Below are 25,299 nucleotides of genomic sequence, written 5' to 3' on the forward strand. Positions count from 1 at the left end.
TCAATCATTCACAACACTGTAACGTAAAAATAACATCTTTAATAGAGCTCTGGAGTTGGCACAGATGGCATTCAAATTCACCACTTATTAATGTACTATGAAACACCATACTACGCAGCTCCGACTACAGCGGCTCAGATCACGCTTCATTTTAAAAACTAGGTAGCATGATAAGTTGGTTTAAAGAGCTTGCTTTTTTCAGTTACATTCAGAAGACAAAACCCATGGCTAGATTGAACCAGACATGCGCACGCAGACAGAAGCCTGGAGAGCAGAAGCATATTTATACTGGCGACTGGCGTCTCCTCATCCTAGCTGCAGACAAGGACCTGAAGTAGACTGTTGGACTGCGAGTTAAAAAACAGAACTGCTGTAAACTCTGTCAGTGCAAGTGTGCTGAACGAGGGACATCCATTTGTAGTCAAGCCTCAAGGAAACAGCTGCTTTGAAGGGAAAGCTGCCTCCTCCGCCATTTCAGAAGTAGCAGAGCCCAGGGCCAATTTAAAAACAATTAGGTGCTGGCATCAGTGAGAATAAAAAAAAAAAAAAAAGTTGCATGTAGTAGTGTCTGGATACAATGGGAAAAGACTGCAATCTCTGCACCCACTTTCTTCTGAGGGCTTCCAGGACTTCACAAGCAAGCCTCACAGTCCCCTCCATGTGAGGTAGGTCAGCAATACCCTCATTTTACAGATGGGACAACTGAGGCACCAGTGGTTAGAACATTTGCCCAGGGTCACAGGGCAAGTTGAAGGCAGGGTGGGGAGTCCAATTCTGGCCCCTGCTCTAACCAAGAATTACTGGGCAGCTTGCAAGTAACTCACAATAAACACTGCACTGGGGGAAAGAAGCAAAGGCTTGAAAGCATCCTGAAAGACAGAGATGTGTCGCCAAGGATCAAAATTAGCAAATGTCAGCCAAGGGAGGACAAACGTCATCTTCCCCACTAGACAAGAGGCTCATCCTTTCCATCTGCGTGTCAAAAACATCGTGCTATTAACATACACTAGCACCTGTGCTCCTTAACCATCCTCAGCCATTCATTACGCCCCCTCTAATCAGAGGGGATGTACTCTCCTCAGCCTCACTCACTATGGCTAGAGTCAGGGATGTCTCCACAAAGTAGGTTCAATCTACATATGTGGCAGCTACGGAGCTGCGTAACTTCTTATCCAAGGTGAAGACCTATTTAGAGAGGCCTCTGACAAAGTTAAATGCTTGCCGAAAGCAAACACAGTGGTCAGTGTGGTGAACCACTCCTGATATTAGAAACAGAAAAATCACAAATTCCGCAGGAGATGTGCCTTGCTGATTATACCTCACTGCTGTGAATCAGCAGCTTATCTGATATATTCAGAAGTCAGTGTTGTTAATGAGCCTGAAGTAGCTACGATACTAAAGTCACTTTGCAATCACAAATTTTCTGGTTACTTGCTGGTAAAAATCCAGTTTCTACTGAAGACACAATAAATTGTTACAATTAGGAGGCCTTTACAACCTCTGTTCTATTACCAGGGATCTCTCACCAGCATGACAAGCTGTCAACACAGAGGGAGGTCAAAGTGCATAGTTAAGTGTCCCAGGAACTGTCCACTGCTCAAGATCATTGTTTCTTTCCACTTAATGATCCTGCACAGCCAAGGTCTCCATTTTATTTTTAGCTTCAGCAAGGGCCGAGTCCTTGGCTGGTTTCTTGGAGTAGTCTCGCTCCCCAAAAATCGTGCTTCCAATCCGGACATTGGTAGATCCAACCTCAATCTGTATCGAGGAGAGAGAAGAACACAGTCCTCAGACACCATTCAGCGCAACACTGCCCCTCCCATGGGCTGTTAGCATAGTCAGTAACACAGCTCAGGTATGGGCTATGAAAAACGTCCTTCCCCATACACCTGCTCACCCCCGTTGGATTTTTTCAAGAACCCCTCTAATCATTTACTACAGCAATACTCAGCATGAAGGTGCCCACCACTGGGACAGGCGAGGTAGCTGCTTTTAGGTGTCTGATGTTCAGACTGCAATGCTAGTAGCTATAAACATACCCGAAACAGATAACAGCTGTGTCCTTTACAGATCCAGGACTCAGAAGCCCTAATGCAATCCTTGGTTTTGTACCAGCTGTGGCAAACAAGGTAGCAAGATGAGACATTAAAAGCAACCATAAGGTCAATTTAGGGCCAAATCTCAATACAGGACTATGGTACAGGTGTACAAAGCCTGGCTGCTTGATCGCCATCCCCCTCATAGACAGGTGAGGGCAGTGTGCCTGGGATGAATGCCATCGTAGATCTGATGAGGCCAGAAGACCCCAGACTTACCGCATGCTGGAAATCTGTGGACATTCCCATGCTCAACTCAACTTTTTCAATGGAGATATTTAGCTTCTCACACACTTCCTGTCGCAACGACAGCAGCACCTGGCAGAAGAAAGGCAAGAAGGGCAGATTGGAGGCTGCACGATAGCTATGCTGACCCGTTTTCACGGAGCCTTCTCTTTTTGCTTCTCTGAAGTTTCCTTCCGCAGTTTTCCTTCCTTTCTTGCATGGTCCTTGCTCAAGGGCTTTTGTTTGTTCTAAGTTACCTAATGGTTTTGGGGGGGTTACATCCGTCTTCTTCTACAAGACACACTACAGACAATGCACAGATCCACAAGGCTATATACCCTCTCAAATGAGGGTCACATCAGTATGACAGGCCAGCTGGGTCAAAGGAGGGGTTGGCAGCCTTATACTAACCAAGCCTCAGGCAGAGGAAACCCGTGGCTGAAAGGTCACCAGGAGGCAGAACCGCATCAGGCTTGGCAGGATGGCTTGCTGTGTATTTCTTAGCTACAAACTCCAGAAGACAGGAGGGAATCACACAGAAGCCCTGTGACAAGGTGCGACTTACAAGCCCTCTGTACTAGTGAATCAGGCACCTACAGTTGTCACTAAAAGCCTAAAACATTTGCACCTCTAGGATGGTGTACCAGCATTCCCAAAGACCGAGCCCAGGGCCGCGTACCTCGACTGCAAACATTTGCTGCAAACTGACATCACAAGGCCAGGCAACACCAGACTGGGAGAGAGAAATCTCTAAACTCTTATGCCAAACTCCGCAGATACCAGTGCCCTCAGAAGCAATAAGCACCTTTAGGTCCCTTGCTTTATAGAATGGGAAGAAGATCCTTTACCCATCACAGAGGCAACAGCAACCAATTCACCATGCACTCTGAAGACACAGTAATCCCAAGCAGTTTGATTCTTAATAGCTGAAGTTTCCCTTGGCTGCTTTAAAACAGATTGTACGTATTTACCTCTATTTCTTACAAGCAATCGTTTGGATCAGTGCATCAAGGGCCAAATCCCTGCCCCAGTCAGTGGTGCCTGCCAGACTTCCAGTGAATCTGAGAACTGGCCATAGGACTGCTCACAGTAAGCCATACCTGGAAGTCAGGATTGGGTCCCTTGTTGAGGTCATGCCCAATGCTGCCAATTGTCATCAGACCCACGAATTCCAGGCCTGGGCACTTCTTGATGACATGCTCCACAGTTGGCACAGTCTCTCCAGGTGGAAGGCCATGCTTACCTTAGAAAGAAGGCACACACCCAGGTGTGAGATGGCACACACACACAGCTGGCTTTGGCTATAGACACCGCCCTTATCCGGGCCACAGAGAAGGCTTCTCCTTTTGTTTCAGCTCAGCCCCTTCTCTGACCTCCCTAAGATTTCATAGGCCTGCAGCCATATGTCAGACTATACGACTCTATGGCTGTACAACTGCTGTGGAGCATGAGGTGGCTGGGTAGCTGCAAGCCAAGTGCTCTGGCATGTTCAGAGCACCAGGTCACTTGAGTCTCTCCCTTGGCACAAGGCACTTAGGCCAGACAATCCCCGCTGCTCCCCAGAGCTAATGAAGCAGTGCCTAGAAGGTCCACATCACAAGACCTGCTTACGTTTAAAGAAAAATGAGTTTGAAAATGGTAACATTTCTGCTTAACTTAGTTTTTCTGCTGGCTTCTGTAATTCCAGATAGACTAACAACTAGATAGATATCTATTCACACTGCAGTTTTGCCAGTGTTACTATAATTGCAAAGCCCCCAAGGGGCCAACTCAAACTTGTACCAAAATGGATAGGACAGGTTACACCAGTGAAAGCCAGGGCTTTTCTGCCCTGGGTGTTGGGCAAGGAGGCATCTACATCCCAAGTGCCACACTGGCACTGACAACACTTCTAAGTCAAGACATGACCCAACACGTGTTCCCGTCTCTCTAGACCAGGGGTGTGCAAAACGCGGCCCGGGGGCCGGATGCGGCCCGCCAGGCCATTCTATCCGGCCCACGGGGCCCCTAAAAAATTTAGAAAATTAATTAAATCTGCCCTGGGCTGCCTGTCACGCGGCCCTTGATGGCTTGCCGAAACTCAGTAAGCGGCCTTCTGCCCAACATAATTGCCCACCCCTGCTCTAGACAGTGGCTCTATTTTGACTGGGCCAACTCAGCTGCCCTCGTGGCTTCACGGGTTTTGATAGTGCTCGAAACAAAGTACCTTGTTTCTTGGATGGCTGGAGCCAGGACAACCCCAGGAACAGAATAAACTGTTATGAGGCCAGCACAGGAAGCCAAACCCCTGTTCCTCCTCAAGCATTTAACTCAACCCCTGAATTATCATTAACATAGCTGTAACTAGGCTATTCAGATTGGCAAGACACACTCCTCTGCCTTGCTTTCAAAACACCAAGACAAAGCTGAATTTCAGCTCTATATTAGAGGGTCTCCTTAACACACAAGCCAGTCTATCCCAGGCCAAGCATTCAGCCCCACATCACCCTAACCCCATGGCATCAGCCAGCCCCGGTGTCCAGGCACTTACTGTCTTCTCCACTGGTGTTAACTTGCACCATGACTTTTAGCCTGTGTGCAAACCCTTTCTTTTGCCACGAGTTGTTCACTCTGTCTGCTAGTTTCATCGAGTCAACTGTTTCCAGCATGAACAGATTGGGGACAGCTGAGGAGAGAAGGCAATAAGGACACTTCTTTTGGCACAAGCGCATAACAACTGTGCCTGGACGTGCCCTTCCCTTCTGGCACTAGCTGGTGAGCTCACAGGAGACCTCTTCCACGTCCCAACCCTGGTTCTGGTAGGCTACAGCCTCCTAACCTCAGTGTGCTCCCCATTAAATAGGGCTCTGAGGAGTGGCTGGCATTGTACAGTATGTTGAGAAAAAAGCCAAGTGGCTGCTGCTTCATTACAACGAACTGCCCCAGTGGAGCAGAAATGCAAGATGCCAAAGTGCAGGGAGAGGGGGGGAAAAAAAGCAAGATTTCAATGTCATGCACAGCCTTAAAGCTGCAGATGCCCCATACTGCCAGAAGCGTTTTGCTGAGTCCCCTTTCCCCAGGGCCGGCTGTATTCTCTTAACAGTACTAATGCGCTCATAGCATCCGCTGCACTTGTTTTAACACTGGAAAACCTTGTGCTCTGAAGGCCGTATGCACGAAGCTTACCAATCAATTTGTTGACGTTCTGTTTCTGCAGGTGCCCTATAAAATGCCATTTAATCTCTGGACACAAGGACAGAATCTGAGAACAGAGAGGAAGAGTTAGCCAGGAACGACGACAGTCTCCTCCCCGCCCAGGAAGCATTTGCTGCTTGGTTTGTCTAAGAAAAGAGCCAGTTCCCTCAAGCCACCATTTGAACCACAAAGGATGGCAGGAACGTATCTGCCGTGTAGCCAACTTAGTTCCCACTCGGCACTTCTTGGGGGTGGGATGGACAGAGCGAGGGGAACACTGCAACGGGGCCAAGGAGGGAAGGCGCGTTACAAACACGGGATTGTAAAGGCCCGGAGCAGACGCTCACCCTCCTCCCTCACACCCCGAGACTTGCGTCTCCTGTAGCAGGTACCATTTGCGCTCCCATTCCCCCACTGGCTTTGATGCCGAACTGCTAATAGGGCCTGCCAGAGGCAGAAGCAGCAGGGATAACCCAGGGGCGACCTCAGCGTCTGTCTGCAAGAAGAGGTTCGTTCCAGCACGAATCACTCCTCCGCTGAAGACCCGCGCTCAGCGAGCAGCCTGCTGACCGGCTGTCAGAGCAGGGCAAGGTACAGAAACAGGGAGGGAGAAGCCAGCACTTACCCTGGAGTCCGAGGCCTTCTCTAGCAGCTCCTGCACCTGAGGGAAGACAAACCAGCCTCTCGTGAGAGCAGCACCAGGGCCTGGCTCCCGCTCCCCCCTCCGCAACCAGCGTCCCTGGGGTGGCGCTCATGCACCGCCGCCTGCGCCCTGCGCCGGGGGGATGTGCTCAGCCCACGCAAGCAACCGGTGGACGGGGGGCTCTGGGGCCCTTGCTCCAAGGCCCATGGAGCTCCCGGTCCCCCCAGCTCCCGGCCAGCTCATCCACGAGCGAACTGCTCCCGGAGCTGGTGGCCCCAGCGCCGGCCCGGGGAGGGGCCCGCCGGGGCAGGGGGGCGCTCACGTAGTTCTCCCCGAAGCTGCGCTGGCCGTGGTTGTAGGCCTCGATCACCATCTCCGCCGGCTTGGTCTTGCTGACGGCCACGAGGCGCGGCTGCACGGCGGGGAGGCCCTGCGGGGGAGGTCGTGGTCGTGGTCATGGTCACGGGGCCCCCCACGGTCATGGCCAACCCACCCCCCATGGTCATGCCCCGACTCCCTGGTCCTGGCCATGGCCATGGCCATGGCTCCCGGCCCCGCGCGCACCTGCGGCCGCCTTGCCACGGCCTGCTGCAGGCGCTCTGTGACCGCCCGCAGCGCGGGACCCAGCCCGGCGCCGGCGGCCATGCCCGCTCCAGCCTCGCTCGCCCCGCCCAGCTTCCGCCACACTCCTCCCCCCGTCCAGCCAATCGCTGGGCGCCGCTGCGCCCCGGGAACCAATGAGTGCGCAGGGGCAGGGCCTAAGGGGGCGGGTGGACGCCCGCCATTGGGCGCCCGGCGGCGGCCATGCTGGGAAGGGCTGTGCGCGGGAGCTTCCGCCACTCGAGTCGGGCCTTTCTCGGGGAGCCAATGGCGTAGCCACCAGAGGCGGGACAGCACCCTGCCACGGGACTCCTAGCGGCGGCCATCTTGGGAAGGTCAATGGCTTGAGTCCCGGCTGCTTCAGCAGCTAATTGCAAGTTCAGCCACAGGGGGGCAGCACCGGGCACCGTGCCTCCGTTACCCTCCGGGCTGCAGTGCCCCAGTTCAGCCACAGGGGGGCAGCACTGAGCAGCGTTTTGGTCCTCTCTCCCTTGGGGCTTTTCTGGGCCCTGGGGTGCTGTCCAGGAGGCAGATGTGCAGAGCACAGCTGGGAGGGGCCGGGACTTGCACCCTGGTGCCAGGCCACATCAGGCCCCCAGGTCACCCCCCACATGCACCCCTGCCAGGCGTGTTCCCAACCAGGCCCCAGGGACAGCGACTGAAGCTGAGCGGGCCCGCCTGCGCCCCAGAAACTCCTACAGCCACCGACGGGTGCTTCCTGAAGCCGACACCCGCGCGTGGACCGGCAGCCACTGCTGTGGCAAGGTCCTGCCATTGCAAACCGGCAGGCCTGTCTGCTCTCAAGAGGATCGCCACGTCGGGAAGCAGAACAAAAGCTGCCCCCATGCCCAGGCTCATGCCCGGGAAGACGGCTGCAGGCCGGAGCTCCGGGTCGCCGAGCTCTGCCGGGCATTCGCTGCATCCTCCATCCTGCCCCCAGTCACGGTGACTCATAGGCCATCATTGAGCATGAGCATGTCTCCACACCTTGCTTTAAATACAGTCTTCCACGGACAGTGGAAGTGTCTGGGGTGGGGGAGCCAGAGAGTCCTTTGCTATCCCCTAGCAAACCCTGAGGGTGACCTGACAGACGTGTAGGCCTTGCCATGCCGGTGGGAAGCCAGGATTGCAAAGGAAGTCATTTGAGAAATTGCATTTCCCCGCGTGCTAAGCCCAAGGTTTTGTTCCCCGCCCTTGCACAGGGGAAACCACCGGTGTACCAAGACTAAAGAAGCCAAAACAAGGAAAATATCTGTGGACTGCCCCCGGTGTTTACACCATGCTGCTGTGGTCGCCTCCAGGAACCAACCCGAGTGATGACCCTGACCGAGGAGGGGGGAAGGCAGGCAACCGGTAGTGGTGCTCTTGCCTGCCCCGACCTGCCCTCGTGTTTGCTTCCTGGTGCCCTGGATGCCCCGTGCTGCCAGCCCCTGCATGTGACACTTCCCTGTGGGCCTTCATGGGTTCGTGGGGTTGCCTCCTCTGTTGGGTCCCGGGGCCCCTTTCACTGCTGGGCTGCCAGGCTGTGCCTGGCCACTTCATACTCTCGTGACAATCTTCAGCCAGGCTCCAGGGTGCCTTCCTGTAGGGCTGGGGGCTACTGCCCAGAGCCCAGCTCAGCCCCACTCAGCCCAGGGCCTGGCAGGAAAACAGCCGAGTACTTCCCAGCCCCTGCTCGCTGCTAGCGGGAGCCTCCCTGGAGCCAGCCCCCACCAGCCTGCTGTGAAGGGGGCTGCACTTGTGCCCCACACGGTTTTGCCATCTGCAGCTTCTTACCTGGGCCCTGCTCCATCGGAGCTGGAGGTGCGCTGCTCTGGGGCTGGACCCATCCCAACTCCCCCTCCTTCCCTGCCCGCCACCCCGTGCCCTGCTGGACCAGCTGCGGGAAAAACAGCAATGCAATGAAAAGAAATAAAAGCCAGCTGTCCTTAGGGACTCCTCCGCACATCCAAGCAAGGCACAGGGATCAGATGGGGCTGGTGCATTCAGGTTGGCAGCACCAGGGAGCTCCCTTGGGTGCTCTGCTCAGCTCAGCTCAGCTCAGCCCCTGGGCATGTGGGGGTCCATGAAGTGAGAAGGAAAGTGCAGACAGCCACAGCAGTGCAGGGATCACTCGGCCTCTCCTAAGCACTGGTGCTTCAGGCTGGGCCGGGCCCCTGACACTTTGACACCCAGTGACCGCAAAGGGCTGAATCAATAGCTCCCCCCAGACCGCACGTCGTCCTCCCCCAGCGATGAAAGACAGGGGACTCGGTGCCCACGCATGACTTAGAAGTGTTTCCCCCAGACCGACCCCGCATAGGCATGCAAGGGGAAGGGCCTGGTGCCTGTGCAGGACCTGGACATTTTGCTGCACAGACCCAGGGTGAACCTGCCGTAGGAAGGAACAGGGGCTCGCCTGGTGCCCGAGGGGCAAGGAGTGGGGAGCAGAGACAAAAGCTTGTGTCAAGGGCTGACTTTCAGTAGATCGCAGCAAGGGAGCTGCTCTGGTACGTATGAGTGTCCATGATGCTGTGATACCATTACATGTGGGAAGGAAGAGACTTAGAGGCATGCATTTGCAATCCAAGAGCTGGTAGCTTCGCCCCACAGGCCCCTCAGCCAAGCACATACACCAAGCGTCTGAACCAAGCTCATCCCCCTAGAGAGCAGGGAGGGACAGCGGGAATCTCCTTCTCCCATTCATGCGTGGCACTAATGGGGCAATTTAGGTTGACCTATGTGGATGTGGAGTCAGGACACGAAGGGCGGGCAGGCCAGGCAATTCCAGTACGGTCTCCGACTCGTGCGGGCCTGAAGAAGGGGGAAGCGCCTCTCAAGGGACTAGTGCTTGACCTCCCATACAGCTACCTTGTGTTGCTGCCTGGCTTCAGGTAGCAGCCTTCAACTCCCTGCTTGTTGAGGAAGGCAGAGCCGAGGAAGCGTGACCGGCACAGAAAAGCGTGGCTGAATCGGACACCTGGAGGCCATTAAATCCAGCTCCTTGCTTGAGGCAGGATCTAAGCCCTCCCACGCAGCTTCTTGGCCTGTTTCTAAAACTACGTTGCCAGGGCTTGCCATAACTCCCCACAGGTTGCCAGACCCTTTGCCTTGCAGACACCGGGTTACATATATGAAAGGGACAAAGTCCATTTCACTTGCCCTTCCCTCGGCTTGTAGTAGCCCCACAAGCTGGGTGCTCTCCCCCCTTCTCTGAGTAACGACCCCCATTCATTAGAGGAACACAAATACCATCAGAGCAGCTGGCAAGCAGGTACAGCCTCATCAGCCTCTCTCAAAGCCAAAGGGAAAAGCTAGTCCAACAGCCCCATGCTCCTGCCCCGGTCAACCAGGTATACGGTCCCATGATTGACAGGGTTGGGAAAAAGATATAAGAAAGTCGAAACCTCTTTAACACACCCTGCCCACCTTCTGCTTGAACCCAAAGGAGACATCCCAGACCCAGAGGCAGCCCCCAAGCCAGCAAAGGGCAACACAACGCATCCTTGCTCATGGGCTCCTTCTTCCCCAACCTCAAACACCAGCTTTGACAGCTGCCCGAGGCCCCATTCAGCCAGCAAGGAAGTAATGCTACACCAAGCTTATCCATCAACCTGAGAGCCCAATTGTTCCCCAGCCAGCCAGCTCGGGAAGCCCTGAACAGTGCGTGAGACCCCGGAGAGTTAGTCCAATGCAATTAGATGCCAGAAAACCTCTCAGATGCCACCCTGACCATAATTCTGCACCAAACCAGCCACCCAGGCAGCAACAAGACGGGACACGGGACGGGGTCAGTTTGCCCCCCAGGCCAGCCACCCAGCCAGGGGCCTCTTTAGCCAGCATGTAGGAGTAACCTCTAAAATTTTCCCAAGTGCTCCTTTTTATTCGCACGCTCTAGCCAAGACATGGATGCTTGGGGCAGCTCTTGAGACCCCAGAGCCAGCCTAGAGAAGCACGCGGTCCTCCAGCACGGTCCCGTCAGGTCCAGCCCCTCGGGGGTGGCACAGGCAGATGGCAGCCCCTGCTCCCTCTGCGCCACACACGAGAAGCACCCACTCCTCGTGGCACGGGGCAGGGAAGCTTTTGTGGGTGGTGACTGGCGAGGACGTGCCCCACGGGAAAGCCACGGGTCCTCCCTGCTGCGGTGGCCCAGACGTCTTTCTTTCCAGGTGAGCACTGCACGGTGCGGGCTCTGAGCTTCAGCCAAACCTGGGGGAGAAGGGCGAGGCAGCGTTCAAACACCGGCTCAGCCCCGCGGGGCAGGGTCAGCCCCCACCTCATGGATGGGGCCTTAGTCCAGGCTCTGCTGGGCTTTCTGCTGGCACCAGTCACCCTGGCCTCCCAATAGGCTTCACCCTCCCGCCTGGGCAGCGGGAGCCCCTGTGCTGTATCCCGGCTCTGCCCCCAAGTTGCTGCACAAGCCGGGATCCCCGGCTCCCCAGCAGCAACGATCTGAGGATCGGGCTCATGCTGGGAGGCTTTCCCAAGCACAGCTCACCCTTGCCATCAGCTGCAGAGAGCAACAACAGCCACAGAGCTGAGGCGCTGCAAAATCGTGCTCCTGAGAGGTCCCTCCGTCACCCGCCACCACTGGAAGCTCTCGTCACGCAGCTCCGGTGGGGTACCCTGGGCGCTCTGGTCGCCGTGCCCCACCATCAGCAGCACATTGAAGCAGACGCCGTCAGCCTTCCCTGCCTCCTTGCCCAGGTGCTGCAGGCCTAGGAGCCCCTGGGCTGCCACTGTCACCGGGCCCAGCAATATGCACTCGCGGAGCAGTCGGGCTGCTGACGCCCGCAGGCCCCGGCGCATTTCGGAGGGGGTCGTGCCGCAGGCCATCACCGGCAGGTGCAGGGCCCCGGCTGTGCTCATCAGCACCCACAAGTCCCCGGTGCTGTTGGTGAAGGCCGCCAGGAGCCGTTGGCAGATCCGGGTGCAGGGCATTTCCGCCGGCAAGGTGGGTGGATGAGACGGGCGGGTTCGGTACCGCGCAGCCAGGTCCAGAAGGGGCAGGATGTCGGGCGCACGCAAGGGCAGGGTGGGAGACTCGCGGTCCCACCACCGGGCTTGCAGAGACTCCGCGTCCGCTTCCTGCAGCGTCTTCAGGCTCCCGCCTGGATGAGGGGGTAGGAACAGGCTCTGACGGTGCTGCGCTCGGGGCCCTGTGCAGCTGGGCGGGGGGGCACTTTTAGCATAGCCCTATCCTCCCTGCCACATACGCCAGGGCCAAGGCCGCAGCCCAGACGGAGCCCTCCCCTGCTCAGAAGCCCTCGGCCCCTTTTTCCCTGCTTCCCCCGGCTCTTCCAGCCTTGCAGGCACTGCTATGCCAGCTCGCAGCTTCTTGACCACCTCCCGCTGGCGCAGTACTGTGACCCTCCCGTCCAGGGCAAGGGGACTCACCGGTCGGCTCAGCAAGGAAGACAAAGCGGATCCAGGCAGGGCCCCTCTCCTCCACTGCCAGCAGGGTGAGGGGGTCACACTCCAGCCCCGTCTCCTCTTTCACCTCCCTCCTCATGGCCTCCACAATGGTCTCGTTGGGCTCCATCCTCCCGGCGGGCAGGTACCACATCCCGTGGCACTCGGCCTTGGCTTCCTGCATCATCAGCACCTCGCCCTGGGAGGGAGGAAGAATCTCACGTCATGGGCAAGGCATATTGGGACCAGGGCGATTCGAGGGATCAGCGTCTCCCCGCCCTGAATGGGCGGCTTGAGTCAGCCGACCCCACCTGCCCGCCTGGAGGCACCTGCCCACGGCGCTCTCGGTGACGGCTGCTCCCCAGCCCCAGAGGTGCCAGCTGCCATGTCTCTCATCTCCAGTCTCGCTTCTTTTCAGACGCCAACAAGACGAGCGCATGGCAGGCCTGGGGCGTGGATTTGCAGCAGCCCCCGCTGGGAGGGGAGGTGGGAGCGCCGCACCGTCTGCTCCGCGCGGGCTCACCCCGCCGTGCGCCGGCAGCGCGCGCATCCTCTGCCCCTGCCCGCCTGCAGACGCCGCCTCACCTGGTCGTTGAAGAGGAGCGCCAGCACGACGTAGCAGGCGTTCCTCCGCAGCCGCACGGGCTGAGCCGACTCTGGCACGGCGTCGTACCTCTCCTGCACGTCCCATCCCCGCCCGGCCAGCACCGCGTCCAGCTCCTCCATGCCAGCCTCGGCCTGGGAGGGCAGCAGGGCTGGCGAAGGGGGCACGCTTGAAATGCCCGTGCACCCCCTGCCCCTGGTCTTGCCCCTGCCCTTGGTCCTGATCCTGCCCCTGCCCCTGCAGGCAGCAGCCCCCTCCCACCACACTCACCCCAGCTGGAGCAGACTCCTCCCCCCCGCACTGCGGAAGAGACCGCCGCGCCCTGCTCCCATTGGCTGGCTGCGATGCCTCGCTCGCCTCCCATTGGCCAGCCCCATTTTCATTCAGACCTCAGTGACTGCAGATGTTTCTTAAAGGGGCCGCCACCCCACACCCAAGAGTGGGGATCCTCAACTGGGGAGGGTGGTGCCAGTGGTCCTGTGGCATCTCAGGGGTTCATAGGGGCAGAACTGCTGCGGGGGGAGCAAATGTGGGACAGGGCCAGTGGTTAAGAGGCACTTAACCCCTGGGATGCCCCAGAGCCACTGGCACTGCATCTATTAACCCTTAAGATGCTGCAGGACCACTAGCACTGCCCCATGACCCCTTGAGATGTCCCCAGTGTCCTTGGCAGCACTCCGGGGGGGGACATAGGGGCAGTGACGGTAGCCCTGGGGCATCTCAGGGGTTAATAGGGGCAGTGCCAGGGGCCCCGGGGGCATCTCAAGAGGTCATAGGGGCAGTGCTAGTGGTCCTGCAGCATCTTAAGGGTTAATGGGGGCAGTGCCAGTGGCTCTGGGGCATCCCAGGGGTTAATAGGAGCAGTGCCAGGTGCCCAGGGGCATCTGAAGGGGTACAGGGGCAGTGCTAGGTGCAAGGCTTGAGGGCTCTTATCAGGACACTCCTCATAGCTCCTCCCTTTGGGGTCAGGAGCTGCAACCCCCAGCCACCACGACCTGTCTCCTTCTCTCCTGGGGGGCATCCGGTGACTGTCCTGGCATCGCTGCAGCCGGAGCATGGTGCGAGTGGGACCCACCACCCCTCTGCTCACAGCAGCCTGCAGAGAGGCTCCTGGTGCCAGCCTCTGCGGGGGCCCTCATCAGCCTGATTGCTTTTCCCCATGGGGAGCTGGCATCCACACAGCACCGGACAGCAGCTGGAGGGTGCCCACACTGGCCTGCCCGTCACATACCTCCTTGCCCTCCTGCCCTGCGGGGTCTGCTCTCTCCTGTAGCTTGATTGCACCAGTCCTGGCACTGACTGTAGAAAGCCTGAACGAAATGCACCCCTGACCCCTGCACCCACTCAGCCATGGTGCACACAAAGCCATGTGGCAGCTAAACAGAGCAGCACCGAGTGACCAGGGAGGTGGCAGGGCTGAAAGACAGCAGGAGCTGATGCGGCTTATGCACCTCACTGTGTCCATAACAAGGGAACCAACAGGCCACTGTCGGGTCTGGAGTTCGTTTTGCCCCATTATCTGCTGTGGGTGTAAGGGGAGCATGCTTGCCAATTAGTGTTAGACGCACCTCTGTCAATCCTTCAGTCCTGTCGACTTTATTTAAATGCCTAAACACAGATGTTTGAGCTGAACTTTAGGCTCCAGCGAGAGAAATACTGATCCAACACTAGGCCAGTGTTGTTCTGCTATCATGATGCTGCCTCCTGTCGCTAGTTAATGCTTAGTCCAGGGCTTCCTTACAAGGGTTTCCCTTATTGGGCTCCGCAGAGCACATCAAGCATTTTGGATGCTTTTTTAGAGCGTCCCTGGAGATGTGGTAGAGATGCCACCCCTGCGTCTTTCGGATGGCTTTACGTGTTTGTGTTTAAGGCTGAAGTGCACGCAGTGGTATTTTTGGGCAATGTAGATCTAGCATTCCCCTATAGTTAAGCCCAGGGTCTCAGCCTAGGGAGCACAAGCATTTTTTAAAACTTACCTGCTGCTCCAGTTTCACTCCTGCCCCACCAAACACATTATTGCCTGGGGGGGTGGTTTCAGCTACACAGCTGCCATTGCAGCCTTCCCCATGCTCAACAGTCGTGCTGCCCCAGGGAGAACACGGGGGCTCAGCCCACACTCCTATTCTTGGTGGCACCAGCACCACCCCATCCCAGGCACCCCCGCACGTGGCTTCCTGTACCCCTACCCAGGGGAGGCAGGAAGGAGACTTAGAAACCCCCCTCTTCCACATCACAAGATTGACAGGGTTAAAAAAAAAAAGCAAAAATATGTTTATTTGACAGCATAATTTGTAGAAATTGAAACACACACACACATAAACATGCCCCCATTGCCCCCCTGAATTGCTCTGGGTGACAAGTTACAGAAAGGACTGTCTTGGGGACACTGACACCTTTGTCTCCAGCTGCAACTGGGCAGAAGCAAGTTTTTTTACATTCATGGGAAAACACCTTTCTCCCATTCAAACACCAGCCCAGCAGGAGCAGTGCTTCTAAACAAGCACCCGTTCCCCGCACGGTGACCAAAGCGCGCTGCACAAGGAGCTGGTGCAATTGGTTTCGCTCCCAGAGAGCGCCAGGTGCTTACATCCTGCTCTTGCAACGACTGGCTTGACGCAGGCGGAGAGCACCGCTTTCACTCTGCACCCAGGTCTCCCTCCCTGCAGGCCTGTTACAACCCCAGCTATGGAGCCCGGCGCTCAGGGTGCAAAGGCTCAGGCTTTCAACCTTGAAGGATCCCAGGTTCAAATGCTGACACAGCCCTGCTAAGCTCAATAGTGCAAGGGAAGGCAAACCCTCATTCCCTGACTAGGAGCTAAGACCTGGCACTGAAACCCTTGGTGATTCACCCGGCACCTGAGCGCTCAAGCCTGGGAAAGCATTCAGTTCAAACCCGCCTCTCAAGCTTATTTTTGCAGGTCAATGCCCGGGGTGCAAGGGAAGAAGGGGGGTCACTCCCTTGAGGCGGCACAGGACAGCTCTCATGTCCCCATTTGCCTGCCCCATGCTCAAGCGGAGAAGCTGCGGCTGCTGTCATGTTAACTGGGTTAGATCACTGGATTCCCAGGGCTTGAGTCTGCAACTGGAGAAGGTGGAAAGTGAGTGTCACCGGGACGTGAGCTGGATTCCTGCAAAGAAATGAATGCATCTACTCCAAGCAGAGCCTCCGGTCACTTTTGAGCCCCAAGAGCGACTGAACACGGATCCTCCCCCATCCTTTAGACCTCTGGGGACGTAGCCAGCATCCCCACTTGGCCGCTCGCCTTGCCCAGCTGCACAGCGGGCAAGGTGCCAGCTGAGATCTGTATCATGCCACCTAGATACAGCTCTACTGGGCTCAAAGCTGGGCTGTCTGTTATCTTTGAGCACTAGGCCCCGTGAGATGAATGAGAAGCAGGGGCACCTTGTAAGAGACTTCAGAGGACTCAGAGCCAAACAGCTCAGAGCCTCTCCTAAGCAGCGCCATGTCCCTTAGGGTCTAACAGTGTCTCTGGACTCCAGTGCTGAAGCTTTCCCCCCATGTATAAGGAGGCATGAGAGAGGGCTGCCTCCTTGGGCTCCAGCTGGTGCCGTCTTAAGCCACAGTAGGTTCCCCTTAATGCAGGGAAAAGCCTGCGTCTCCAGCATCTCCAGCACATCTGGAGGCTCGGGGAAATGCAAGCTGGAGGAGAGCCGCCCACTGGGACATGATCCCAGATGGATCTGCTGCCATGAAAAGTCAAGGCCCAGGATGTTCAGAAGGGCCTACGTGTCTTCCCCAGCGCAGCCCTGGCCTGCCCAGTTTTAGGGCCACTGCAGACCAGAGATAAAAACCCACAGCCGGTTTCCAAACAGAAAGGCGTCGTCATTCACAGCGGTCACCACAGTGTGTAATGAAAACAGGTATAAAATCCATCCAGCGTGATCCACACGCAGCGGGAATGGCAGAGAGATGCCTGGACTGATATGTATGTACACAGCAAGGTGTCCTATGAGCAGGGGCACGCGTGCGGCCACAGGAGCCAGCTACATGGCAGACTTCATCTCCCATTCCTGAAAGAAGCAAACAGAGTGATTATTGCCCATGGGTGGGGTCAGGAAGGAGATCCCCAGCTCCATCCTGCACCATGGGGTATGTTTCTGGCAAGAGGAGCAGCTGTCCATGGCCCAAGAATGGAGAGCAGCTGGGCAATGAGCTCATCTGTTTTTCTAGTGCAACCTTTTCCATGCTTTATGGCATTTCCTGATAAAAACTAGGTTAGATTTCAGTTGCTGTGATGGGAGGGCAGGCAGCCCTACATGGCACTTGCAGTTCTCCCCAAAGCAAGCAACGAGAGCCCATAGAGTCCAAGTTCAAGTTACATTTCAAAGAAATGGGAAATGCGCAGTTAATGGGCTCAAACACACTTAACTCTGCCCACAGGTGCCTTTGCCCCCTTCCACTGGCCCATGACAGCATGGTTCCAGTTCAGGTGTTATCCTGCTTGTGTCACCCAGGGAAGACATTAGATGCTCAACCTTTTTGCCTTTGGCATGAGTCCAGAGCAAGGCCTGATTGAACAGATCTTGTTATCGCTCTCAGCGGGTGAACTCTTCTGCCACCGCACTCCAAAAGACTAGTAAAGTGCTTCCCAACCTTTCCACACTCAGAAAACACTAGCTCTTACTTTTCACTCACCTTCTCCCTGCAGAAAAATACTAGAGCAATTCTTCCATTGCAAGGAACTCAACAAAGATCACGGCAGGACAAAATGGTTTAACATTAAGGTTAAATCTCAGGGTTTAGCTTGTGAATCATATTTGCACGTCCAACGGTGCTAACACTGTATAGTGGCACCCTTGAAAGGACCTGAGGGTGTAACAGGGTGCTGCAACACCATGGCTGAGGATCACTGGACTAGGAAAAGAGAAGGCACACAAGTTCAAAGCCAGCCGGCCCCGGGCAGCAGAGGGAGGGCACTACTGGTCAGGTAAGTGGCTGGCTGTAGATGGATGCTCAGCTCCAGTTAGGGGTCTAGGACTTAGCCCAAGCAACCCCTGACAATGGCCAGCATCCATCAAGCCTCTCCCGCCTGGAGCACGACCCCCGGAGTGGGACGATACTGTACCTTTCTCTTTTGAAGCACCTTCCCCTTCTCAATGATGACGACGGACGGTGCCCGCTTCAGGGTGCCCTTGGCAGAGGACGTGCGCTTCAGGAGGGGCGTCAGGAAGGAGCCCTGTTTGTGAAAGGAGAATGGCAAGGCTGAGGGAGACGCTTCTCTCCCAATTCTCCCCAACCCGGCTGCAACGGGTGGGCCCCCTTCTCCTCCCAGGGTTGGGAGCACAGATGTCCTGCACCTTCCAACCCTGCCTGAGTGCAGACCTCTCCCCTAGACGGAGGCCTGCAGACAGGTGTGTGCTGAACCATGCAGCGCCCCTTCCGCGTGCCATTGCTCCCTTTCACAAACCTGCTCCTCCCACATTGTAGCTGTGCCACGCCACCACGGTCCCCCCCAGCCCTTACCTCCGAGCCTGCTGAGCAGGTGGCGGTGGCTATGTGGCCCTTCAGAGACTTGCCGATGGCCAACAGGTTCATCTCCGAGCCAGCTTTCAGCCTGGTTTTCATCCGACAGGCTCGCTCCAGCTGGCCCACCTTCTCCTCCAGCTTGGGGAAGGCTCTCTTGCCTGCAAGGAGACAAGCAGATGGGGCACTGCAAGATCCCTGGGCGGTGTGAGCCTGCACGGCTTCCTGGTCCCATCGAGTGGATGAGTGCCATGCCCTGTCCCACATCCCCCGAGTCACGGGGCCCAGGGAACGGCGTGGGTATCATACCGATTAGGAAATCCAACCCGTCCCGCGGGCCCTTCCTCTCTGACGGCACCAGCGTCTGCTGGGACTGGGGGAACTCCTGGCTCTTCATCCTGGGGGCCACCTCTGCCCGCTGCTCACTTGGAGAGTTGCTCAGGCCGGCGTGGGGAGTGGCTGCCAGGGCACAGCAAAGGAGAAAGGCTGTGATACCAAGCGACCCATGGGCAAGACTGCTCCCAGGGTGCTGGGCACAGAGATGGACGGCACAGCCCCTTAGTGCCAGGCAGAAAGAGGCACCCAGACAGGCTCGATGGTGAACTGTGCTGGGGCGAAGGGAGGGGCAACACTCACCTGCCATCTCCAGAGCCCTGCTCGCTGCGTTGCTGTAGGCGCTGTCGGGAACAGCAGACAGGGGCCTCTTTGGCTGTCCCTGGGCGGCTCTGTCCAGGCTCTGCTGCTGCAAAGAGACCCTGGTGAGAGGCCTGCAGGCACGATGGAGGGGCAGGAGAGCAGGGGTCGCCCCAAGCCCAGGTCCATGGCTGCCCCCAAAGCTGCAGTGAGTCCAGGAAAAATGCCCAGGAAGGCAAAGGTTACCAGCTGGTGCAGGATATCAGCATTGGAGTACAGTGGGTCTGGGGCTGGCGCTGGCAGGAGCTGCCCAAAGGGGTCGTCCATGTAGGCATTGGGTGTCGGGAACCTCCGCAGCAGCAGCCCCCTGTGCGCAGAGCGGAGAGGGAGCCCATGACTCTTCTGCTCTGCTCAGTGCCCTGGACGTGCAACCGAAAGGAGCAGGGCCTGGCAGGCACCGATCGCCGCCCCGCTGCAGGGCTGCGCAGTACCAGTAAGGGCGGCTTCCAGTACGGTGATCCCTGCCAGCGCTTTGAGCAGGCACTGGGGAGAGGAGCCTAGGGCAGGCATCGGTCCCCTGCCTCTGTCCCAGCAGAGGCATCTATGGGCAGCCCCGGACCCAAGCAGAAGGGAAGACCCCGTAGGTCCCAGAAGCACAGGGTCATGGTTCTCCTTACCCCACAGCCGGGGAGCTGGGGGCGTCTCCAAGGCTGGTAGTTTCTATGCTGCTCCTTTCATATGTAGAGGCAGGCTCTGCTCCCCCCGTGCCCTGCAGGATCTCTAGCCAGGCATCCCTGTCCTCCTCTGAGCAGGCCTGCAGCAGAGAAAGGGCAAGGCTCAGCTGTCTCACTCGGGCTGCAACCACCACACTTGGGCCCTGGATATGGCCCTGGCATCAGCTGGCACACCCCTGCCCCCTGCTCCTCTCTCGGGGCACGGGGCCACTCAGTCCAGAGCTATGCAGAAGAGGGCATCGCGCAGAGGGACAAGTAGATCTGTGTCCCCCCCTGACTCTGGGGTTCGATCTGCTGCTGAGGCCAACAAGGTTTCAGTGCAAACCCTGTCCCTTGACCCCTCTAGGACCTTGGGTCTTGGACGAAGGCACAGGGTGAGCCATAGGGGCAATGTCAGCTCCCCAACCTGCCCCATTTCCCCTGCCTTGCTGTGCCCAGGCATAGCAGGCCTTTGCGGTACAGCTGTGAGCTGGGCTGGGCGTCCCCAGCTCTCCCTGCAGCGGGGCAGGCTCCCAGGCTCCTGCTGCCTGGCCTGCACGCTGGGCCCAGGAGGCTCCTGGCACAGAGGGGCAGAGCCAGGCAGGGGCAGCCACCTCCCCAGCTCCCCACACCACAGCTCTGGGGACGCGGCCGCAGAGCGCACCTCCAGGACGGCGACCTCTCGGCCGTGTTGAGCCAGGTGGATGAGAAGGGGCTGTCCCACATCAGCCCCCGAGGTCACCACGCAGCCTGCCAGCAGCACGGTGCCCGCCAGGCTCTCGGGGCAGCTGGGGTCTTGGAGCATCTGCAGGGCGCCCTGCTCCACTGTGCACCACAGCTTCTGCCGCTGCCCATGCAGCAGCACCTCCAGGAAACCTGCAGGACAGGGCCAGGCCTTGTGTCAGCTGCTGAGCACGGCCCCGCCATGCAGGGGCAGGGGAAAGGGGCTCAGGGGAGCCCTGCCCTGCCTAGCTCTGCACCCGGCTACCACAGTCCCTGGCATCCCCCACTGGCTCTGCCAGTGGCCCCAGCACCCTTCCCAGCTCTGCCCAGTCTACCCCTGGGCTCTGCAGTGTCCCTCAATCCCACCTGCAGCTCCCCCACCATTCCCAGCCAGCCCTGCCCAGCCAGCTCCAGGTCCCACCACCGGGCTGGCTGAAGTGACCGCTGGGCCTTTCTGCACCTCCTTCCTTCTGCTCTCCGGCTGGGACGCTGCCAGCTGCCGTGGGGCTGGTCGCAGAGCCGTGCTGGTGGGAAGCAGAGGCTTGCGGGGGGCTGGGCGCCTAGGAGGCGAAGGCAGACAGGAGCCAGGCTCAGCAGTGCTGCGTAGCAAGGGGCTAAGGGGAGCAGCTGATGGGCAGGGGTGCGCACGGCTCCGTGCCGCAGGGTGGCAGGATGCCCCGGCACGGTCCAGGCTGTCTCGGTGGCAGTGCCCCCACCAGCAGCAAAGCAAGGGCTCCCCTGCTGAGCCCAGCTGCTGCCAGGCCGCTGGCTCCTGGGGCTAGAGGACAGCTGGCTCTGCAGCCTGCTGGGCAAGTGAGGAGCTAGCCAGTGGGCTCGGGAAGCGGGGCCAGGACCCGGGGGTTGTAGTCCCAGTACGACAGGGCAGGTCTACGGGTGACCTAGTCCATGTTGCTTCCTCATGTGCCTCAGTTTCCCTGTTGTGCCTTGGTGGGCAGGTTAGGCACCTATGTGCCCTACCGTCCGGGTCGCGCGGCCCCTACTCACCCTGCGCAAGCCCCTGCCCTGCTCGGTGCCAGGGGACACGGGGGAGCTGTGTGCAGACAGCCCGCTCAGGGGGTTGCTGCTCACCTCTTCGATCACCTGCCAAGGAAGGGGCAACATTACAGCCTCTGCCTGCCCTCCTGGGTCCCGGGATGAGTCCTATCCGAGGCAGAGAGGGTGCTTTGGGAGGGCGGGGGCCCCTGAGCTGCAGCAAATACATCAGGTGAGAGGGATGGGCAGCCACGCAGGTCCAGGGACAGCGGTCATCAGCACCTGCCTTGACCAGGACGGGGAGCCGTGAAGCCATGTAGCTGCCTGGCTCCAGCTGAGGAGACAGGGCTGGAGTGAGGGGCAAAGGGGTCCTTTTGGGACAGTGCCCAGCCTCACCCAGAGCCGGGAGCAGGCAGTGCCAGGGGCAGGACGGCAATGGGGGAGAGGATTAGAGGGGCCCATGCTAGCCCCTGCGTGGGCACCTAGCCCCACCTGATGTTTGCCCGCAAGCTGGCTCCATCCAGAAGCTGGTTCCCGTCCTCCCCACCCCTCGGCCCCTCCATGCAGAGCTCGGCCAGGCTGCGACACCTCCAAACCTTCCTCCAGTCCTCAGCCTGTTGGCGGCTCTGGAAGCCGATGACCACCGTCTCGGCAGATGCCCCTGTCACCTTCAGCTCGTGCTGCATCTTCTTGCTGCGCTTGGCCTTGTAGGTGACACGGCAGCCCCGCAGATCCAGCTCCAGCACCGGCTGCATGTCCTTGGCACACTTGTAGCACTGTGGGGCACGGGGAAAGGGTCACGTGGGGCCGGGAGAGCTTGGGGCCTGGCCTAGCAGACACAACCTTGCATGGGGGAGTCGGGGACTTAGGGACGCGGGCAGGGTCTGTGTGCAGGGCAGGATGGGTAGGTGGTGGGGAGCAGGGTCTGGCGGGATGCGGGGGCGAGCTGAACATTGGTGCTCCTTCCATTCATGCATCTACCTGCTCTTCCTGCGCCTCCTTCCCCCACTTTGATCCCTGCCTCTGTTCTCCCCGCACAGCCCGCGTCACTCCCCTGGCGCCGGCTGGTCCTGAGGGCACGGGCCTGTCCCCAGGGCAGCCCTGCCTCTGCCTGCCCCTGCCTGGTGCTCACCAGCAGCGCGTGCTCCCGGATGATGAAGAGCTGCTTGGCCCACTGCCCGAGCCACCGCTTCCTCCAGAGGAAGCCGCAGAGCTGGGCCTCGGGGCGGGTAGGGGCCTCCCCGAGGCTGGCAGTGGGCGGCCACTGGATGTAATGCGCCCGGTCTTTCATGCAGTCCTCATCCTCCCCGTACGACTCATAGTGGCTGCTGTCCGTGTCTGCGCCGCCCGCTGTGGAGAGCAAAGGGAGGAGGTTGGAGCCGGGGGGTGGTCAGTGCAGTGCGCTCGGTGCCAGGAAGGTGGGATTTGGGAGCCGTGCCCAGCTGAGGAGCCGGCTGAGTCCCGATGCACCAAGGGCCATGCCCGTGCAGCCCACGTGGGAGGCAGAGAGGTGCTGCAGCTGGCGTGCCTGCAGCGCGGCAGCGCCTGTGCTCCCCATGGCACCCCGAGAGAGCAGGTGGAAGGGAGCTGCTTACCTGAGCTGAGGTTTTCCCCAGGGCTGATGGGCTCTGCCTCCTCGTAGGAGTCATCCGTGGGCAGGCTCTGAAGATAGGGCAGGACGCCAGCTGTGTTCACCTAGGGGGAGAAGAGAGAATCAGTGCAGCGATGTCGGGCAGGTGCCCACTCTGCAGGCTTGCAGGGCAGACACCCTCTCCTTGCCCTGCACCAATCCAGGCCCATTGACAGTAGTCTGCAGTGGGCAGGGCAGGGCTCTCCCCAGCATGGAGCAGCCTGGTCCTGCCCCCAGCGTGTTGCCAATTCCCAGGCTGGCATCTGGAGGAGACCGAGACCAGAAAGGCTTTGATGCCCATGGTTTGGGTTCCCGCTCCCCTAGTGCCTGCAGTGCCCCTAAAATGGCCTCTAGTAAGCTCAACAACCTGCTCTGCTTCTGGCTACCAAATGAACCGCTCCTGAGCCTATCAGCAACCTGCCACCGGCAGCTGCCCTCTTTATGGCCAAACCCTGTCCCCAAGGGCTGTGTCCACCCACTGCAGCCCCCTCCCTGAGGGCCCACATCTGCATGGCTCTGTGCAGAGGCAACCCTTTGCCCCATCTCCTGGCAGGGGCTGCTGCTATAGTGGAGCTCAACAGCTCCTGCCAGCCCCTGTGCCCATGAGTCCACATGGCAGTGTCCTGCAGCTGGCACCACATGGCAGCCGTCACCCTGACACACCACAACTGGGGAGGCAGGGTGTCATGCTGAATGCAGCGCAACATGCCAGCCTCTCCATGCTGGGCTGCACAGGGCATGCAGCCCGCCGGGGCACTATTTGTGCTTTATGCAGCATGTGCCCCTTCCCTGCCGCCAGCGAGGCAGGTCACCCCCTGCGCTCTGTAACATTGCAGACCCCAGCTGCGGTCAATCTGATACCCCCTATCCAATGCAACAGGAGCCCCTGCCACCATGCCGTAGGGCTACTCCTCCTCTGTGCATACCAGACAAGTGCACAGTTCACTTCACTGCAAAACAAAATGCCAGGCCGAAGCTGTTGCCTATTGCTTCTGTAGTCACCAACGCCGGGCTGAACCCTATCAGCACCTGGCATTTCACCCTGCGTCCCCCGGGTCACTTGGCTGTACTCTGGTGAGCTCCGTGCCGATTGCAAGGGCAGCTGGCTACCGACGAACTCATTGCGCTTGTCTGATTGCTCCAGAAACAGGGCAGGGGCTACTAAAGCTTTGGAAATGAGAGGCACTGGTCACTCCGGGGGCTGGAAGCCAGGCTGGCTATGTGCCCAGCGCTGTCACTGCTGTGGTATGTGCAGCCCGGACACTGACATTAAGACAAGCCTGGAAAACAGGGCAGCTACTCAGCTTCAGGGCTGCTGCTAGCGGAGGCGGCCGAGCTGGGGGCAGGGAGCACCGTTTGCATGGCGTGGGGACAGAAGCACGTGCTGGGTAAGCACGGCCTTCCCCCGGCCTGGGACCGCGCTCTACCTGGCGAGCGTGCTCTCTGCTGCAGCAATGCACTGCCTGTGGCACGCAAGGAAATCTGCCTCCCTTCTCCCCAACTATAGCCCACCTGGCATAGGGTGCTCAAGGCCTCTCTGGGCAGCTCCCAGTCCATTCATCCCTCTGTGGGATGCTGGGAGGAGCAGCGCCCAGGAAGCCTGCCAAGGGGGCACAAGGTGGTGCTGCCCGAGGCCCTGGGGTGGATTCCAGTGTCTATCTGGAGTTGCACCACTGATGCCTGGGGAGGGGCTACAGATGCAGGGCAATGCACTGGCCTGCGGAGTCATGGGGGCAGCTGTGTCCTCCCTTTCGGTGATGCCGTTTCAGAGGCAAATGGTCTGCTCCACAGCCCCCTTCCCACCCCCCGGAGAACTAGGGTCAGGCTGGGGACCGCGCTCAGCCCTCAGGGCCGTGCCGAGGAATGACATGTGCACAGCAGGCCCTGGCAGGCGGCGTGGGAACATTCCCGGCCAGGCCTGGGGCTCCCCATGCTCCTGGCTCTGCTCTGCTCTGCCTGCCACCAGGGACCACCAGGGACAGGCCACAGCGCCCTCTCCCTCTCCCACGCCCCAGCTGGCTGGCTATGCCGCCGGGACCGGCATCCTGGAAGCAGAGGCACTGGGGAGCTTCAGGGGCAACGCGGTGCCTGCTGCTGAAGCTGGGTGGTGGGCAGGGCTGCATGTCCTGGGCAGGAGGAAAAAGCTGCGATCTCCACCCTGCTCCTGCTCTCGTGTGGCTGCTTACCCCGCCAGGCGCGTGCTGGGTGTCCGCAGGGGGCGGGTCTGGGGAGCTGGATCCTGCAGGGGAAAGCAGGGCGTGAGGAGGAGCGTTCACATCACTTCCACTGACCCTGGGCTCTAGCAGCAGCAGGAGGACCTAGGGGCACCCCAAGTGCTGGGTGCTGCTGAGCTCCCCTCTCCCAGGGCTGGGTCCAGTCTACCCAGTGC

The 25,299-nt window shown here is 58.8% G+C and overlaps 3 protein-coding genes across 5 annotated transcripts in view; all 3 read right to left on the reverse strand.

Moving 5' to 3' along the window:
- Positions 1-24: 24 nt before the first annotated feature.
- On the reverse strand, positions 25-6,799 carry PROSC (proline synthetase cotranscribed homolog (bacterial)). Its single transcript, XM_019514484.1, has 8 exons — positions 6,703-6,799; positions 6,461-6,568; positions 6,121-6,156; positions 5,487-5,562; positions 4,852-4,986; positions 3,422-3,564; positions 2,316-2,414; positions 25-1,758 (listed from the first exon to the last, which is right to left on the reverse strand). Exons 1-8 carry the CDS (start codon positions 6,781-6,783, stop codon positions 1,621-1,623), a joined length of 816 nt encoding a protein of 271 aa, XP_019370029.1. The 5' UTR covers positions 6,784-6,799; the 3' UTR covers positions 25-1,620.
- A 3,777-nt stretch (positions 6,800-10,576) lies between these two features.
- NUDT18 (nudix hydrolase 18) lies at positions 10,577-12,908 on the reverse strand. The gene is made up of 4 exons (XM_019514485.1): positions 12,715-12,908; positions 12,115-12,328; positions 11,216-11,828; positions 10,577-10,926 (listed from the first exon to the last, which is right to left on the reverse strand). Exons 1-3 carry the CDS (start codon positions 12,853-12,855, stop codon positions 11,224-11,226), a joined length of 960 nt encoding a protein of 319 aa, XP_019370030.1. The 5' UTR covers positions 12,856-12,908; the 3' UTR covers positions 10,577-10,926; positions 11,216-11,223.
- Positions 12,909-15,937: 3,029 nt separating this feature from the next.
- LOC109295561 (actin filament-associated protein 1-like) overlaps positions 15,938-25,299 on the reverse strand; it is a 16,123-nt gene continuing 6,761 nt past the window's right edge. For 2 of the 3 annotated variants that reach the window (XM_019514486.1, XM_019514488.1), the window contains exons 3-16: positions 25,097-25,149; positions 22,876-22,975; positions 22,413-22,630; positions 21,877-22,056; positions 21,293-21,388; positions 20,748-20,847; positions 20,229-20,440; positions 19,529-19,665; positions 19,098-19,218; positions 18,855-18,960; positions 18,528-18,677; positions 18,219-18,379; positions 17,821-17,931; positions 15,938-16,765 (exon numbers count right to left, since the gene is read on the reverse strand). In XM_019514486.1, coding sequence (XP_019370031.1) covers positions 16,739-16,765; positions 17,821-17,931; positions 18,219-18,379; positions 18,528-18,677; positions 18,855-18,960; positions 19,098-19,218; positions 19,529-19,665; positions 20,229-20,440; positions 20,748-20,847; positions 21,293-21,388; positions 21,877-22,056; positions 22,413-22,630; positions 22,876-22,975; positions 25,097-25,149 — 1,772 coding nt within the window. In that variant the 3' untranslated portion in view covers positions 15,938-16,738. The remainder of the gene's footprint in view (positions 16,766-17,820; positions 17,932-18,218; positions 18,380-18,527; positions 18,678-18,854; positions 18,961-19,097; positions 19,219-19,528; positions 19,666-20,228; positions 20,441-20,747; positions 20,848-21,292; positions 21,389-21,876; positions 22,057-22,412; positions 22,631-22,875; positions 22,976-25,096; positions 25,150-25,299) is intronic. The other variant, XM_019514487.1, reaches the window with a different exon arrangement.

This window comes from Gavialis gangeticus, unplaced genomic scaffold, assembly GCF_001723915.1.
Source record: "Gavialis gangeticus isolate Ggan-Ray unplaced genomic scaffold, GavGan_comp1, whole genome shotgun sequence".
Lineage (NCBI taxonomy): Eukaryota > Metazoa > Chordata > Crocodylia > Gavialidae > Gavialis > Gavialis gangeticus.

Bases quoted from the DNA above. Each gene is read 5' to 3' on its own strand.
- PROSC (XM_019514484.1), bottom strand. From the start codon at position 6,783: ATGGCCGCCGGCGCCGGGCTGGGTCCCGCGCTGCGGGCGGTCACAGAG. The intron at 6,157-6,460 runs GTGAGCGCCCCC...GTCTTCCCTCAG, and splicing joins GCAGCTTCGGGGAGAACTAC to GTGCAGGAGCTGCTAGAGAA. The intron at 1,759-2,315 runs GTAAGTCTGGGG...TCCTCGATACAG, and splicing joins CCACAGATTTCCAGCATGCG to ATTGAGGTTGGATCTACCAA.
- NUDT18 (XM_019514485.1), bottom strand. From the start codon at position 12,855: ATGGAGGAGCTGGACGCGGTGCTGGCCGGGCGGGGATGGGACGTGCAG. The intron at 12,329-12,714 runs GTGAGGCGGCGT...CCTCCCTCCCAG, and splicing joins CGCTCCTCTTCAACGACCAG to GGCGAGGTGCTGATGATGCA. The intron at 11,829-12,114 runs GTGAGTCCCCTT...CCCCTCATCCAG, and splicing joins CTTCCTTGCTGAGCCGACCG to GCGGGAGCCTGAAGACGCTG.